This window comes from Geotrypetes seraphini, chromosome 5 (assembly GCF_902459505.1).
Source record: "Geotrypetes seraphini chromosome 5, aGeoSer1.1, whole genome shotgun sequence".
NCBI classification, from domain to species: domain Eukaryota; kingdom Metazoa; phylum Chordata; class Amphibia; order Gymnophiona; family Dermophiidae; genus Geotrypetes; species Geotrypetes seraphini.
The window spans coordinates 204,767,202-204,785,242 of record NC_047088.1 but is presented as its reverse complement, the minus strand read 5'-3'; the positions used below and the strand labels follow the sequence as shown (position 1 = coordinate 204,785,242).

At 42.0% G+C, this 18,041-nt stretch overlaps 1 protein-coding gene across 3 annotated transcripts in view; it reads right to left on the bottom strand.

Moving 5' to 3' along the window:
• The window catches only part of LRP2 (LDL receptor related protein 2), a 442,478-nt gene that overhangs the window by 213,572 nt on the left and 210,865 nt on the right, over positions 1–18,041 (bottom strand). For all 3 annotated transcript variants that reach the window (XM_033945766.1, XM_033945765.1, XM_033945768.1), the window contains one exon: positions 12,992–13,101. In XM_033945766.1, the coding sequence (XP_033801657.1) occupies positions 12,992–13,101 (110 nt within the window). The remainder of the gene's footprint in view (positions 1–12,991; positions 13,102–18,041) is intronic.

The window sequence follows — 18,041 nt, the reverse complement described above, 5'->3', positions numbered from 1 at the left end:
GTTCTATGCGGTTTACAAAGATTAAGCAAGCAAAGGTACAAATTGATTGACTTTAAGAGGGGAGGAAGAAAGAGGGTTAATAGGACAGGAAATCCATTTTTGAGGAGTGATCAATAGAACAAGTAATCGCTATAGAGGGGAGAGAGAAGAGAGGATCAGTTTTAGATACTTTAGGAACAGGTGTGTTTTCAGACATTTCCTAAATTCCTCATAAGTAGTGGGCGAAAGCAATTGTTCTAGGTCTTTACCCCATGATGCTGCTTGGTGCGAGAGAAGATGTTCATGGTGTTTTTTCAGTTTACAACCTCTCACTGGGGGGATACCTCAGTCAACATTCAGTATGTTAGAATCATCTATTAGTAAAACTTCCCTTTTTTAGATATATTCTGAATGTCTACTATTAAATCTCTGTCCGCTTCTTCCGTCTTTGAAGGAGGTCTGTATATCACACCAGTGTAAATATATTTACCATTCCCTCTTTTCAAATTGATCCACAGTGTCTCTTTATTGCCCTGCACATCCTTTTATTGGGTGTCAGGTCAAAACCGTGGAAGACAAAGGCGCGCGCCGACAACTGAGCGCAGCACAGAGGCACGCGACAAAGAAAATAACTGTTTTTAGGGGCTCCGACGGGGGTGTGTGTGGGGGAACCCACAATTTACTTTATACAGATCACACCGCGTTGTGGGGGGTTTGGGGGTTGTAACCCCCACATTTTACTGAAAACTTCACTTTTTCCCTAAAAACAGGGAAAAAGTTAAGTTTACAGTATAATAAGGGGGGTTACAACCCCCCAAACCATCCACAACGCCGTCGCAATCTGTATTAAGAAAAGTGGGGGAGCTCCCCAATAAACCCCCCCGTCGGAGCCCCTAAAAACTGTCATTTTTTTCGGCGCGTGCCTCCATCTTGTGCTCAGTTGTCGGCGCGCGCCTTTGTCTTCCGCGGTTTTGTCTATGAACCTTTTATTGTGTGGCTTTAATATGATCTTTAACATATTACTACTACTCATAAGAACATAAGAATATAAGAAATGCCTCTGCTGGGTCAGACCCGAGGTCCATCGTGCCCAGCAGTCCGCTCACACGGTGGCCCAACAGGTCCAGGACCTGTGCAGTAATCTTCTATCTATACCCCTCTATCCCCTTTTCCAGGAGGAAATTGTCCAGTCCTTTCTTAAACCCTGTACCGTACTCTGCCCTATCACGTCCTCTGGAAGCGCATTTCAGGTGTCCACCACACGTTGGGTAAAAAAGAACTTCCTAGTATTCGTTTTGAATCTGTCTCCAATCAACTTTTCTGAGTGCCCTCTTGTTCTTTTATTATTCGAAAGTTTGAAGAATCTGTCCCTCTCTACTCTCTCTATGCCCTTCATGATCTTATAAGTCTCTATCATATCCCCTCTAAGCCTCCTCTTCTCCAGGGAAAAGCGACCCAGCTTCTCCAATCTCTCAGCATATGACAGGTTTTCCATACCTTTTATCAGACGTGTCGCTCTCCTCTGAACCCTCTCTACTAACGCCATATCCTTCTTAAGGTATGGCGACCAATATTGGACGCAGTACTCCAAATGCGGACGCACCATTGCCCAATACAATGGCAGGATAACTTCTTTAGTTATCCTTTTTTGATTATACCCTTTTTGATTATACCGAGCATTCTATTCGCTCTCTTAGCGGCCGCTGCACACTGTGCCGTCCACTTCATTGTCATGTCCACCATTACCCCCAAGTCCCTTTCCTGGGTACTCTTATTCAATAACATCCCTCCCATTGTATAGTTGTACCTCGAGTTTCTGCTCCCCACATGTAATACCTTACATTTCCCAACGTTGAAATTCATCTGCCATCTTGTCGCCTATTCCTCTAGTTTGTTCAAGTCCCTTTGCAATTTTTCGCAGTCCTCTTTAGTCCGAGCTCCATTAAATAGTTTGGTGTCGTCCGCAAATTTTATTATCTCACACTTCGTCCCTGTTTCTAGATCATTTATGAAGATATTAAATAGCAGCGGCCCGAGCACCGAGTCCTGCAGGACACTACTCGTGACTCTCCTCCAGTCGGAGTAGTGGCCCTTCACTCCTACCCTTTGTTTTTTACCCTCCAACCAGTTTCTGATCCATCTATATACGTTTCCTTCCACCTCATGGTTCTTCAGTTTCCGGAGTAGACTTTCATGGGGCACCTTGTCAAAGGCTTTTTGGAAATCTAGATATATGATGTCTATGGGGTCTCCTTTGTCCATCCATTTATTAATCCCTTCGAAGAAGTGCAATAAGTTCGTTAGGCATGATCTTCCCTTGTAGAAACCATGATCTTCCCTTGTAGAAACCTCCTTTTCTTCCTAACCTGTCTTTCTTAGTGGTCATGGATCCAGCAATTTTGGGGATTTCAAGATTTGGTCCTTCCTCTCCCTGGGATGCTCTCATCTCCTCCATTTCCAGGGCAACATACCGGTTCTTCAGTTCAAGGGCGAGTGGACTAAGCACCAATCTTGTAGGGCAAGAGCAACTTGAGGCAGTGGCATAGTAAGGGGGCCAGATCATCCCAGCCGCCATCTTGGTGGGAGTGCCGGCACCTCTCTCCCTCCCCCCCCCCCCAATGCCACATTCACACCTTCCCTTCCCCCCTTAGTGTACCTTTTTAAATGTTTGCCATTGGGAGCTACTTTTCTGGCCTCCAGCTCATGCCAGCCTGGTTCCCCTCTGAAATTAATTCCAGGTCATAAGGCCAAGAAGTGACATCAGAGGGAAAGCCAACGCCACAAGCAGCAAGCTAGAGAAGCTGCTTGCGCTGGCAAAGACTGAAATGGGGGGGGGGGGAGGGAACATAGTAACATAGTAACATAGTAGATGACGGCAGATAAAGACCCGAATGGTCCATCCAGTCTGCCCAACCTGATTCAATTAAAATTTTTTTTTTTTTTTTCTTCTTAGCTATTTCTGGGCGAGAATCCAAAGCTTTTCCCGGTACTGTGCTTGGGTTCCAACTGCCGAAATCTCTGTTAAGACTTACTCCAGCCCATCTACACCCTCCCAGCCATTGAAGCCCTCCCCTGCCCATCCTCCTCCAAACGGCCATGCACAGACACAGACCGTACAAGTCTGCCCAGTAACTGGCCTAGTTCAATCTTTAATATTATTTTCTGATTCTAAATCTTCTGTGTTCATCCCACGCTTCTTTGAACTCAGTCACAGTTTTACTCTCCACCACCTCTCTCGGGAGCGCATTCCAGGCATCCACCACCCTCTCCGTAAAGTAGAATTTCCTAACATTGCCCCTGAATCTACCACCCCTCAACCTCAAATTATGTCCTCTGGTTTTACCATTTTCCTTTCTCTGGAAAAGATTTTGTTCTACGTTAATACCCTTTAAGTATTTGAACGTCTGAATCATATCTCCCCTGTCTCTCCTTTCCTCTAGGGTATACATATTCAGGGCTTCCAGTCTCTCCTCATACGTCTTCTGGCGCAAGCCTCCTATCATTTTCGTCGCCCTCCTCTGGACCGCCTCAAGTCTTCTTACGTCTTTCGCCAGATACGGTCTCCAAAACTGAACACAATACTCCAAGTGGGGCCTCACCAATGACCTGTACAGGGGCATCAACACCTTATTCCTTCTACTGACTACGCCTCTCTTTATACAGCCCAGAATCCTTCTGGCAGCAGCCACTGCCTTGTCACACTGTTTTTTCGCCTTTAGATCTTCGGACACTATCACCCCAAGGTCCCTCTCCCCGTCCGTGCATATCAGCTTCTCTCCTCCCAGCATATACGGTTCCTTCCTATTATTAATCCCCAAATGCATTACTCTGCATTTCTTTGCATTGAATTTTAGTTGCCAGGCATTAGACCATTCCTGACGTGAGTGTGGTGTGGGGTCAGGGAAGGAGTGGGGGCACAGAAGGAGTGGGGATGGAGAGGAGGGCGCAGGGTGGGCACTAGTGCCCAGGGCGCTTCCTGCCCTTGCTACACTACTGGGTTGAGGAAGATGGGGACACTTGGTGGATGAGCACTTGAACTGTAGGTGTATGTCTGAAAAGTGGCCAATGTGCATGTATATGAGTATGTACCGTACGTACCTAAAGAGTGAGAGTCAATGCATGTGTCTGTCTGAAATGCAAGAGTATATACACATGATATACCTGCGGTACCTGAATGTAACTCACCTTGAGCTATAACTGAAAAAGGTATGAACCAAATCCTAAATAAATAAAAATGTGGGTATGGGTGTATGTATGTATGAAGAATAAGTATGCATATATGTGTCTGAAGAGTGAGAGTGTATGCATATGAAGTGTGTGAACGTCTGAACAGTGCATATGTATTTGAAGAGTGAGAGTGCATGTTTCTGTGTCTCTGGTTGGGACAGGCTCCTTTGAAAATGCAGGTTAGAGTGGAGAAATCAACTAGTGCAAATAAACCTGTGCACATACTAAGTGAAGGAAGGTTTGCAGCAGGGTGGATAAAAAACAATGACTTTTTTATCAGATTTTTTTTAAAATCTAAATCACATTTTTTTTTTTAAATTTAAATAGTATTTTTTTTAAATAAAATGCTTTTCTGAGGAAAAATCTATCTAAAGATAGTTTTGTATTTAAGATATATTATAGTCCAAAAGTTATTCATCATGAAATAAGTATTAGTTTTTAATTATGTAGCAAGGGGTTGTATATTCATGCATTTTTTTAATTTTTTGGTAAATGAATTCTATTAATCCATAAAGTCACAGGCATGATTTAAATCAAGTCTTTCTGACTAGTGATTTAAATCAAATCTGTCCTGGATTATAGTCCAAGTATTTTGCCCAGCTAACTTAGGTTACCTGGGCTACAATTTTTAGAAAACTGTCCTAATACTGCCTTTACTACGAGTATATACAATATCCTTTAAGAAGCACCAAAGAAAGCTAAATTTAATTACATTTTGCTTCTTCCATTATGAAGCTTTTTTTTTCACTTGTAAAACTTTGTAAATAAATACCTCAGGCATATCACCCAAAAATCTTACTATCTAAGGAAGTTCAACCGCCAAGATGGCATCAGGCTAAATGTGCTGAGGAACCGCTCTGAGGATTTTCTCTTCCATCTAACCGTCTGTGTTGAACTACTTCTCTTCTTTATCTGATGCCAAAGCGGAGAGGTCGGAGCACCGCTGGTGCCTCATGGCATACCAGTATCCCTGCTGTCGGCGATATCGAAGAGCTCCTCAGGCGGATGCAAGGAGCTTTTTTAGCGTCAGAGAATAGCCCGCAGAGGACCCAAGCAACGAGCGAGTCTGTGGCAGTTCCTCAAATGGAAACAACACTAAGTCCCAACATAAGGACGCCGCCCCCACAACCTCAGACCAGCAGTTCTCCAAGGGGCATGGAAACACCAGAGGTCGGGGCTTCTCTTTCCCATGAGGCATGTAGTCCATCGGAGAATCTGCTACTAGGTGCTCACATTAATATGAGCCCTGTTGAAGTGTCTGGGAGAAATTCAATGTCGGAGGGGGGAGTAAGCCAACAAGAACAACGACAATAAATAAAACAGTCCGGTGAGCATTATTACACTGGCATACCAAGGGGGGTGGCGGGGGGGCGGTCCACCCAGGGTGCAGCCTTAGGGGGGGTGCACAGCCGGCCAGGTCCGGAAAATTCTACCGGGCTGATCAGCCTTCCTCTCCCCGATGTCAATTCTGCCATCGGAGAGGAAGTTCGGACCAGCCAATCGCTGCCTAGCTGGGCGGAACTTCCTCTCCGACGGCAGAATTGACGTCGGGGAGAGGAATGCTGGTCGGCCCGACACAGGGAAGACGCAGGGAAGGAGAGCTTGGGGCGGCGGCTTTGGGGCTTGTTACCCGATGGTGGTGACTTGGGGGACTGTTCCACGATGGCGGCAGCAATGGCTTGGGGGAGGGCAGGGAGAAAGAAAGAAAGGGGGCAGGCAGGGAGACAGAAGGAAAGAAGGAAAACAGAGAAAAAGGAAGGGGGCATGAAGAGAGAAAAAAGAAAGAGAGTCAGGGAGAAAGAAAGGGCAGGAGAGAGGAAGAAAAAGTTGGGGGAGGGAATGAGGTCTGGAGGAGAGGAAGCATACAGGCTGAAAGAAGGGAAGAAAGATTGGATGCACAGTCATAAGAAGAAAGTGCAACCAGAGACTCATGAAATCACCAGACAAGATAGGAAAAATGATTTTATTTTCAATTTAGTGATCAAAATGTGTCTGAATTTATATCTGCTGGCTATATTTTGCACTATGGCCCCCCTTTTACTAAACCACAATAGCGTTTTTTAGCGCAGGGAGCCTATGAGCGTCGAGAGCAGCACTGGGCATTCAGCGCAGCTCCCTGCGCTAAAAACTGATATTTGTGGTTTAGTAAAAAGGGAGGGGGGGTATATTTGTCTATTTTGTATGGTTGTTACTGAGGTGACAGTGTATAGAGTCATCTGCCTTGACCTCTTTGAAAAAACCCCAGAATAGGAATGATAATTAACATTTTCTCAGCGTACAGTGTGCTTTGTGTTTTTTTAAAAAATTTTATTGTTGGTAGATCATTTTGACTTGGTCATTTTAAAAGTAGCTCGCAAGCCCAAAAAGTGTGGGCACCCTTGAGCTAGAGCACTGAAGCTGTGTGTGGCTGCCATAAAGGTAATCTCTGACACAACCGGAAGTTGCATCAGAGACGACCTTTACGGCAGCCATATGCAACTACAATGCTCCGGCTTCTGTAAGAAGGCAGTTTAGACATCGCTGGCCACAGGGCAGGGAGGTTTGTTGGACCGGGCCTGTTGTCCGGGGGGGGGGGGAGAAAGCGCCACAAAGGTAAGGGGCAGGGAGGGAGAAAGGGAGGAAAGGTGGGGTGGAGAGGAAAACAGGGTAAAACAGAGGGGGGAGAAGGACGCTGAAAGCACATGGGGAAGACAGAGGGGGGAGAATGATGCTGAAAGCACATGGGGAAGACAGGGGGGAGGACGCGGAAAGGACATGGGGAAGACAGAGGGGGGAGAAGGACACTGAAAGGACATGAGGAAGACAGAGGGGGAGAAGATACTGCAGGGAAATGGGGAAGAGAGAGTGGGGAGAAGACGCTGAAGGGAAATGGGGAAGAGAGAGTGGGGAGAAGACGCTGGCAGGGAATAAGACAGAGATGCCAGACTATGGGGGGAGCGGAAGGAAGAAGATGGGTGCCAGACCAATTTGGAAGGGGGGAGAAAGGGAGAAGCACAGTAACAGAGCAAATGGAAGATGCAGAGAGAAGAGAGACAGTGGATGGAAGGAAGAGAGTAACAAGAAGTTGAGGAAAGCAAAAACCAGAGAAGACAAAGGTAGAACAAAAATTATTTATTTATTTATTGCTTTAGGAGACATATGTCACTGTTTCTGTGGTGTTGCATTGTATGCAGAGTCTAGCTTCTTGCTGGTTCAATTTAATCTTTGTCTATGTATTTCTATTTTGTCTATGTATATCTATTTTACAAAACTGTGGAGCGTTTTTTAGCGACAGCCGTGGTGGTAGCAGCTCTGATGCTCAGAATTCTATGAGCGTCAGAGCTGTTACCACCATGGCTAAAATCCACACTACAGTTTTGTAAAAGGGGGAGGGGTTAGTTTGTGATGACATATTCCATATTAGGTGAAGGTATTTTCTGTGTTCTGTGTGTTCGAAAGACATGGTTTTCTGTTAGGATTGACGGTGTAAGATTGATCTGTACTAGTCTGGCTTGTTTAGTTTTACAATGGGTGTATTGATGTACTGCTCACTGCAATATGTAAGATGCTGCCTTTTCCTAGGTACTCATGTGTGACGTGTGGCTTGTTACTAAAAATCATGTTTTTCGTACAGATGGGGTTGCCAATAAATGATGGGCCCCGGGTGTCACATATGCTAGGTATACCACTGCATTATTACACTGCTTCATCCTTAATCTCTTTGGAAAAACCTTCAGAGGTAACCCTGGACTCATTATGGGATCTTATGACCAGCCTAGTGAAGACCATAAACCCAAATCTCCAGCAAATTGAAGGGAAATTGCTTCAGCATATTACTGAGCTGAAAGAATTGAAAAATGAAATGACTGCTTCTAATTCTTTTGTTCAGAAGCTTGAACAGGAAATTAAGGCATCTAGACAATTACAGGAAACTTTAATGAAAGATAATATCAGTCTTAGGAGAAAGATGGAAAACTTGGAAAACAACCCCAGAAACAATAACTTAAGACTAATCAAGACTAACACCCAGGGAAATGTTTAAGAGGTACCTTTTTGAAGTTTTGGGGGTTTCGGAAGATTCGTTACCCCCTTTATCATGAGTATATTATATAACCTGATAAAAATCAATCTTAAAAAAGGTCCCAGACCAAGGACTATTGAATGTATCGGAGTTATTGGAGAAATCTGATAAAGAGGCAGCAGAACCAAGTACTTTGATTATATCTGTAACTCTTTCTATTGATAAAGCGTGGTTGTTAAAACTATTCTTTAAAAATAGGCAGAAAGAATTTATGGGATATAAAATACAGATGTTCCCTGATCTCTCACGGGATACCCAAAAGCATCGCCATGAATTTCTTTTGTTGAAACCAGGTGTTGTATCTTTAGGTGCTACATCCATATAAGTGTATAGTGCATCATCGCACAGTTAAATATGTTTTCTTTGAACCTACTCAGTTGACCTCTTTCTTAGCGTTATCCCGTTTGGAAGTAGAAAAATCTTAAGCCCTAAGGATTATAGAATTTAACTCCTGCACTCAGCTCTGTAGCCATTATTATGCATTAGAATGTACATTTAGTTCATTTCTTTTTCTTCTGTTTCTCACTAATTGTAACACCTTGAATCTTATAATTTGAGGACTAGAGCATAATTAGCTAAGATTTATCCTTAATGTTATTTTATGATTTTCTTGGTGTATATATAATTGCTAATCTTGCTTTCTGTACAAGTTATTCTTGGTTGATTGATTTGAAAATCAATAAATATAATAAAAGGAAGTCCAACCATGGCATCTCTGGTTTGTACCACTGGTTATGGAGCATGAAAATAGCTTGCCCGACTTCCCTGGTTCTCAGCCCACTGCTCTAAAGCTACCAAGTTATCTAGTTTCTGCTGCAAGAATTTTTGGCTTGCCCTGTTTTTGAACTTGCAACTCAATTTGGTGTATTTGTAGTCCTTGATTTTACCCACTGAAATTAGCACTGCAGGTCCAATAATGCACTAGGATAGAGTGGTCAAAAACATTAGGACTGACCTAAAATCTCCTTCCTGGAATTGGGTAACTTTGCAGCTCTCCTAAGCATTAAACCAGTAGTTCCTAAACTTTATTAGTTTGTGGTGCCCCTAGACTACACATTTCCTCTTGGGTGTCTGTCCCCTTCCCCCAATAACCTTGAGTCCTACCTTTGTCAGCAGCGATGCCCAAGCCCCACCAGCTAAAGAGATCCAACAAACAAGTTCCCTGTTGCCAGAACAGAGAGCAAATTGGCGGCATGTTTCAGCTACCAATGCTGATACTTTCACTCATGCTTAGATCAGTCTTTAAAATAGGTGTACCCACATATCTTTCAGATATGTTAAAGCTGTATGTTCCTCAACATCTTTTACATTCTTCTCAATGACAGTCATTGCAACTTCTTTCATTGACACAGGTTAGTCTGACAACTACCAGGAAAAGAGCCTTTTGTTACATCAGTCCTTCATTGTGGAATGCTTTAATTAAAGAAATAACTGAGATACCTAGTTACTTGAGCTTTTGTAAAGCTCGTAAAACTTGCTTTTTCATTAGCTCAATCAATTAGGGCACTTTTGAGGATTTATGGAAAGTGATTGCATTATAACACAGATCTGGAATGTGATTGAATTAAGTAGCACCTGAAACTGCAGGCACCTAGAAAAATGACATCTGCCATGTGTCACTCATGGCTACCGGCGCATAGGGATGAACTTATGCATTGGTAATATAGGCCAGGGTTTTAAAGACCTATGTTTCTGGCATCTAGGTTCAGCGTAGAATCGCTCCTAGTGGTGCTTAATGACACTTAAGACCAACTCTGCCCTTAAACATGCATACTTAGGCATGCAGCATCACGAAGCAGCATCACTAAGTGCTGTTAGGGTTTTAGCTGCCAATCCCGGGAGATGCCTAGGTTTGTTTGTTTTTTTAATTATTTTTCAATTGGCTTTTAATGGTGTGATCAATTATCATGCCACTTAAAGCCAATTAAAACAATTACGGTAGGCACCAGCAGGCAAGATTTAAATGCTAACTTTAGGCAGCTCTTACAGAATTTCTATCTTAATGATTTTATAGTGTGTTATCTTTCTTTTTTCTTAGTTTAGTGTAAATTGTTTTTACAGTATGCTGTATATTGTTTATTGTAAACTGCTTTAGTACTTTTTGTGTTAAGCAATATATCAAGTTACTAAATCAAATCAAATCATGCACAGAAGTGCTAGTGTCAGTGACTGAAGGACGCACTGACTTCCATGCTACTCAGGCAGCATGGAGCTAGGGCCTCAGGCAGCAGACGTTTTCAGCTGGCGGGGCTTGGGCGTCCTTGCCAGCCAGCCACAATTTTGGAAGGGGCTTATGCCACATCTCTCCTGTGAGTTTGCAGCAGTGCACAGTTTGGGAACTGCTGCATTAAGCCACTCATTTCAAAGCCACATGTACAGTTGGGCTCTGCCCTTTTCCATGGTACTTTTGAAGAGGTCAAATGTGGGAGGAAGGCCATACATGAAGACTGGAGGGGGGGGGGGGCAGGAAAGTAAAGGACCCAGAGGATGAAAAGTTTCCAAGTTTCCAAGTTTATTATGTAGTTTGATTAATCGCCTCATCTACATTCTAGGCGATATACAAAATAGTACAAATATTTAAAAACATAGGTAAATTATTACTTAAACAAACAATATTACAAAAAACGAACAACAACCAAAAAAAAATAGAAACATTAGGAAAATTCTTTAAAGGTTACAATCTGTATCAAGTTCAATATATAAAGGTAACAACATTAGGAGGGAAGACGAACATAAAATAATGGAAATATAAGATAAGAAGGGATTGAAGAATAATTTCTTCACTAAAAGCATCATTAAAAAGGAAACTTTTAAGCTTAGTCTTGAATTTGTCTAAGTTCTTTTCTTCTCTTATATAAAGTGGGAGATCATTCCAGGACTGAGGGGCAGTCACTGAAAAAATAGTAAGACGTCTCGTATTAATGACTCTCAATGAGGGAATGGCCAATAAATGTTGATCCTGAGATCTCAGTGTTCTGGAAGTAGTGTAAGGAATTAAAACTCTAAAAATAAAAGCGGGGTTTTGGAATATTAATGATTTAAAAGTAAGCAAACATATTTTATATAAAATGCGGTGTGCAACAGGAAGCCAGTGTGACTCCTTAAGTAAGGGTGTGACGTGGTCAAATTTCTTTGCTTTATGAATTATTTTAATGGAGGCGTTCTGAATAATTTGAAGATGTCTGATTTCTTTTTGAATGGGGGCCCATAGTATGGGGAGAGGTGCAAAGGCCCAATATAGTGTTAATCTGACCCTGGGTGCAAGGTGTTAGGTTCCCTAGGTAAATCTTCAGCTTTGCCCCACAGTATACTATCAAGGCCCTAACCCATCTCCCCACTGAGAATTTGACAGTTAACTCAACAATCATGATTACCCCAACATCATCCTTCCCTGTGCAAAAAAGAACATCATATTTTATTTTGTATATACAATGAGGAAATTAATTAAAAGCCATTTATTCAGGCAAATGAGTTATCTGAAAATTGTTTACCTTACGAGTAAAAGTGCATTGTAATGGTTCCTAATGTTTGGGTGGTTGTCAAGACCTATTGTTTTGTCTTTGAATGCAGCTACTTTTTGTCACACAAAAATTCAAAAATATCACTCTATTCTTCCCTGTTTTTTTGTGGTTGTATACAGCTACTTTTTGTCACCCACCCCACCCACCAAGAAGCTGCTTTACTAAGTGATTGCCTAGTTCACCTAATGGTTAAGCCAGCCCTAGTTATCGTCTAATAGTTTAGTTTTAACTACTTGAAACCTCTGGTAAAACAGAGTAATTTAGGTTGTCCTTATTAATATTTTCACAATTGAATGCTAGCCTGGACTCTACTTACTAAGCTGCAGTAAATTATTGCATTTTTTGCTATTTTACCTTGTAAAATTTTATAGCAGCATTCATTAACCTGTAATTTTGTGTGTGTATATTGCTGCAACTGAGAAAATAGGGCTCCTTTTACGAAGGTGCGCTAGCGGTTTAATCGCACGCACCGGATTAGTACACGCTAGCCGAAAATCTACCACCTGCTCATAAGGAGACGGTAGCGGCTAGCGCGCACGGCAATTTAGCACGTGTTTTCCGCGCGTTAAGCCCTTAGCGCACCTTCGTAAAAGGAGCCCATAGTGTGCTCTTAACCATAGCAATGCTAAGATGGAGGGCCCCAAGTCAGGCCTGCTATTTTTGAAAAGACTGTGCTGGTGTTAAGTAAAAAATATCCCAATCTTAATCTCTTGTCAAACCCCCCTCCCTCCTAGTAGGTAGTAGAGGAGCAGGAGAAATTCCTTACACCTCTCCCCAGTGGCTTCCTGAGTCAAAATGGCTACCTTAACTTCCTAGCTGTAATCTTATAGTACTATCCATAGAGATCAGGCTGCCAAATAGTGATGTTTTCCCACTATTTCATCCATTGCAATGACTGAGGAATTTAGCAAATGAAAAGAAAGGGTTCAGTGGGTAAACAGATGCATACCTGTAGAAGAAAAACTCTTTGAAAATGTATCTGCTGTCTGCCAGAAAAATGGGTAAAGCTGGGGGCAAGGTTAGGGGATTTTGTTTTGAGGTCCCAGTGTATTCCTTACCCTGCCAGCCCTGCTCCACAAAAATATATGGGATTTAGAATCAGTGTGAGTTTCCATTTGAAATTAGCATGTGGGCCCTGCATGTTTCTCTTGACAGGGTGTTATCCATACAGTAATAAAAACATGAAACAATGAAAGAAACATACCCTCTAGCAGGATCAACAGCTATACCGATAGGTGTTCCAGCACCTGTCGAATTACCATTATTGACAATGAGAGTTTTTCTGTATTTTACTTCTCCATGGACCTTTATTACCTACAACACAGAACAAAAATAACACATCATCTCTTGTAAACAGTCTCTTCTCTTGTACGAGTGTATCACAGTTTTTTAAAGCCTGTGTAATATTTGTGCTCTACAGTCTACACCATAACTGATAAATCTGAAAAGAAACTCTGTCCTCCAAATTCCTGTAATTCTTCCTTGTAGTTGGAGTCGTCAGAAAATGGTCGTTTGTCTCACCACATGCTGTGTCAGATCAATAGTCCATGGAGGCCAGCAATCAGTCACCAAGAGAAACTAGTCTACATTACAAGGAAATGCCCATCAGATCCTACACAAGAAAGTCATTTTGTGCTGCTCACTCCCAGAAGTGCAAGGTTGAAATACTTAAGGAATTTAGGATCAAATTTAAGATTTTGATGTTAGCATTGTTTGAACTACAACCATCATATCTTTATAACCTGGTGTTGTTTTATGCGCCTAGGCATTTATTAAAATCTTTGAATGATAATAGAGTAGTTGTTCCCCATGTTTCAAAGGCTCATCTTGCCTCGACTAGAAATTGTGCATTTTTTATTTTTTTTAAATTTAGTCCCAATATTATGGAACAACTTGCCTGTGGCATTAAGGAAGAATCATTTCAAAATTTTAAAAGACATTTAGGGGTCCTTTTACTAAAGTGCACTGGCCGTTTTAGCATGCGTTAGTGTTTAGCGCGTGCTAAAACGGCTAGCGTGCCTTAGTAAAAGGACCCTTTTAAGGCACATTTTTTTCAAATGGCCTTTTTAAATTGATGAGCTGAATTCAGGACTGCAATCTGCATCTATATGTTTTTATAATTTTTAATTTGTATTACCGGTAATTAATAATTTTTTGTTTCATTTGTTAATTTGGATGTATTAGGGTATTATGTATTAGAATGATACTAGTGTAATGTATGTAATACCTACTGTTCTTTCATTTGTATGACACTGTTTTAGATTAAAAATCACTAAAGATTAAAAAAAGAAATGTTAATTTCTTTCTTTTTCTTTCCTATTTAAATGGAGTTCTTTTCATAAATTTGATTGAGTTATATTGTAAATCGCTTTGATTCTTTTTAGGTTGTATATGCGGTATATAAAGATTTTAATAAACATAAACATATCTGGCTGAATGAATCTGTCTTCTAAAAACTGATCCAAATCTCTCTTTTTAAACTAATCTATATTACTATCTTACTACATTTTCTTGCAGCAAATTTTATATGCTATTGAGGGTCGTCGCCATAGGGGGAATATAATGTATCTAGCGCAACAGTACAACTGTCACGGGCTAGCTTCTGTCAAGTCAAAGAGGGAGCGGAGTGTATAAGTCTTCTTTATAGTACACAGTCTTTTTACTACCACAATTCCTGCAGGCCCTTGTTGCAAAAACACAAAGGAAACTAGGTCCTTGTCCCACTAAATTAAACCACTGAGACTGCATGTTAAGACACAATTGGGTCGATAAACAGCTTACATTTTTTTAAAATGCTGGCCAATGAAGCATTTTTATACTCAGACGCTAGTGTTGAATACCTGGTTATAATGCGGGCCTCCAGAACTTATCCAGATTATCAGCAGCATTCACACCAGTTCCTGAATAAACATCCAGATAAAGTCCCTTTCACCATCTGGCCCTTTGTTTCTGGGTCCAAAGTGGACTCTCAGAATTGGCCGCCGTGAGGACGAACTACTGGGCTAGATGGTTTGACCCAGTAAGGCTATTCTTATGTTCTTATGTTTGCCACTTCCAGTGGCATAGCCATGAGAGGCTTTGAGGCCTCCTTCCCCCACCCCACCCCCAAGTTTGGGTTCAGCCCCCCAAAACTGAGGTGATATCGGTTGCTTTGGCTGGTGGAAGTCCTATTCTATCCCCCTGTTTTACTTAGGTGCACTAAGAATTTTAGCACGCGCTAAATATTAGCATGCGCTAAACGCTAACACGTACATGTTAGTCTATGGACGCGTTAGTGAGTGCTAAATACATGCTAAAACGCATGGCGCACCTAAGTAAAACAGGGGGATAGTGTCTCCTGGACCACTGTTGTGCTGGCCCTTCCTCCCCCTTGTACATGCATGGCCTTTATGAAACTGAGCTTGTGTTAGGAAGGCCTGCCTTTTGCGCATGTATGAAAACTGAGCATGCGTTGGGGGGGAGGGGGCTCCCTCATTCATGCTCAGTTTCAGAAAAAAACAAGCTTATTCAGGGGGAGCGGTCGGTGTATCAGCTGCCCACGAAAAGTGCCACTGCCAGTGTTCAGATTTATTTATTCATTCATTCACTTTTCTATACCGTTCTCCCAGGGGAGCTCAGAGCGGTTTACATGAATTTATTCAGGTACTCAAGATGGAAGAGGGCTTCTGCTGGCGAGCCTTGGGGGACACCCATCAGATCGGGGGGGAGGGGAAACTTTTGTGCTTCCCCCACTTTAGGCTGTGGTGCTTTCTAAAATTTGAAGTCTTTCTATGTACCTGGCCACATCCTAAATCTATCGAAAATGCTAACAGTAATTCAGAAGCTAACTCTAAGAGCATATAGAACAGCATTTTATAGCCTCAAATAGGTGCTTCTAAATTGCCACTGACCACAGAGCATACACGAATAAAAGTAGCTGATAAAAATCCATAGCACCTGCTTTTATGATGTATTCTGATAGGCATTTCTAGGGGTGGAAAAAGGACACAAGGGCAAGAGCAGCACTTTTGAGTGTATTTTATACAATACACACATAGGGGTCAATTCCTATATGCATGCAGGAGCAAATTTAGCACTTTGTGGCAGCTTCCAAATAGGTTATTTATAAAAGCACAAAAGTACTTATGCTGCTTTTATAAAATACATGCAGCATATACACTTACTATATGTGCCTTCATTTCATTTCTTTATTTTATTGAATTACATCACATTTATCCACTGCCTCTACAGAATCCACTCAAGATGATTAACAATACATAATAATATAACATACAAACCAAATGTAAAATATAAGTCAACTGTTAAAAAAGAAATCATCCAAGCAGGACCAGGAAAGCTATATCTAGGGCCAGTGAAAGGGTTGTGGGCATCCTAGGCAAACCTTCAGACATATACCCCCCTCCCACTTCAATTTGCTTTCAGGATCCTAATCACCTCCCCACCCCCACCCCCATGGACTATTTAAAAACTGTCTGTTCTTCATGCACGTAAAAGTATGTACTGATGCATTTTCCAGTTTCTGTAGCATGATGTTTTGTCTTGCTTTCATTGCAGTTGATCATTGGTGCCCACAAAACCTGCTGTTTTAGGTGAACACCTAATCATGCCAGCCCTGCCTATACCCTCCTAATAATGAGACCAAAATAGAAAACTCTCACGACTACCCGCACACCCCATAAAATTATTGAACAACGCCTGTCGTATGAGGAAAGACTAAAAAGGATAAGGCTCTTCAGCTTGGAAAAGAGATGGCTGAGGGGAGATATGATTGAAGTCTACAAAATCCTGAGTGCAGTAGAATGGGTACAACTGGATCGATTTTTCACTCCGTCAAAAATTACAAAGACTAGGGGACACTCGATGAAGTTACAGGGAAATACTTTTAAAACCAATAGGAGGAAATTTTTTTTGCACTCAGAGAATAGTTAAGCTCTGGAACGCATTGCCAGAGGTTGTGGTACGAGCGGATAGCGTAGCTGGTTTTAAGAAAGGTTTGGACAAGTTCCTGGAGGAAAAGTCCATATTCTGTTATTGAGAAAGACTTGAGGGGAGCCACTGCTTGCCCTGGATCGGTAGCATGGAATATTGCTACTCTTTGAGTTTTGACCAGGTACTACTGACCTGGATTGGCCACCGTGAGAACAGGCTACTGGGCTTGATGAGCCATTGGTCTGACCCAATAAGGCTATTCTTATGTTCTTAACTATTACTCAACCAATAGCCCAATGAACCCACAGCTACAGTAAATCTATAGTTTAAAAATCGGCAAAGGCAAAACCTCCACCACTGCAGATTTAGACATCAAAAAAAAAAAAAACATTTACCCTATAGAAGTCCACTTCCTCCCTCTTTCATCTATCAGCCCTAAGGATTAATTAACTCAAATAAAGTTTATATAACCTGTGAACTGAAAGTGCCCCTCTAAGGACTGGTAAATCAGTATCACCATGATTCTTACAGTGTTTCTGATCTCTGAAGGCCTATCTTAAGAATTCCTCCTCGGTATTCTTGCTCTGATACCACCCAGGCGCATTCAAACTCAGCAAAAATTTCTGAGACTTTCTAGCCTTTCCTAAGCATTACTCCTTTGTGTCCTTTGCTTTAACACTGGACTATCACAATCTGTTTTATGAAATCCATGGCATTTTCTCCCCTCTGTCCCTTGCCCTGAACTGGATTGGTTCAACCAATCCCCTCTGTCCCTTGCCCTGAACTGGATTGGTTCAACCAGCCTCATCATGAATTTAATTCCTGAGGCTGGGCTGTAACAGTGGACATAAGTTCCCATATCAATGCACTCTGAAAGGATGATATCCCCTCAGGTGGTACAGCATAAACCAAGGTACACCTAGTGGAACATTCTTGGCACTGTAATTTTTCCATACATACAAGCACAAATCCCTTTAGTGCATCTCACATTGCTGGATATTCCAAGACATTGTACAATGTTTGTCTATTTTTATGGTTGCATTTCCCTCAAAACCTCTGTGGAAGTAATTCTATAAGAGGGTGCCTCCCTTTACAGTAGGTACCCAAAGAATATGCAGTACGAACTTATTCTTTAGTGGAACCTAGGCACCTAAGTACAGTACAAGTCCAAAAATCTAGATGATAGAAATCCGGCCCCCCTGAGAACCTGGACTAAAAGGGAACACCTTCTCCCTTCCTCCCGCTGTCCCCTCCCCCCTCCTCACAATCTGGCATGGTTCCCTTTCCTCTCAAACCTGCCTGCAGCTCTCTTTCACTTCCCTGGT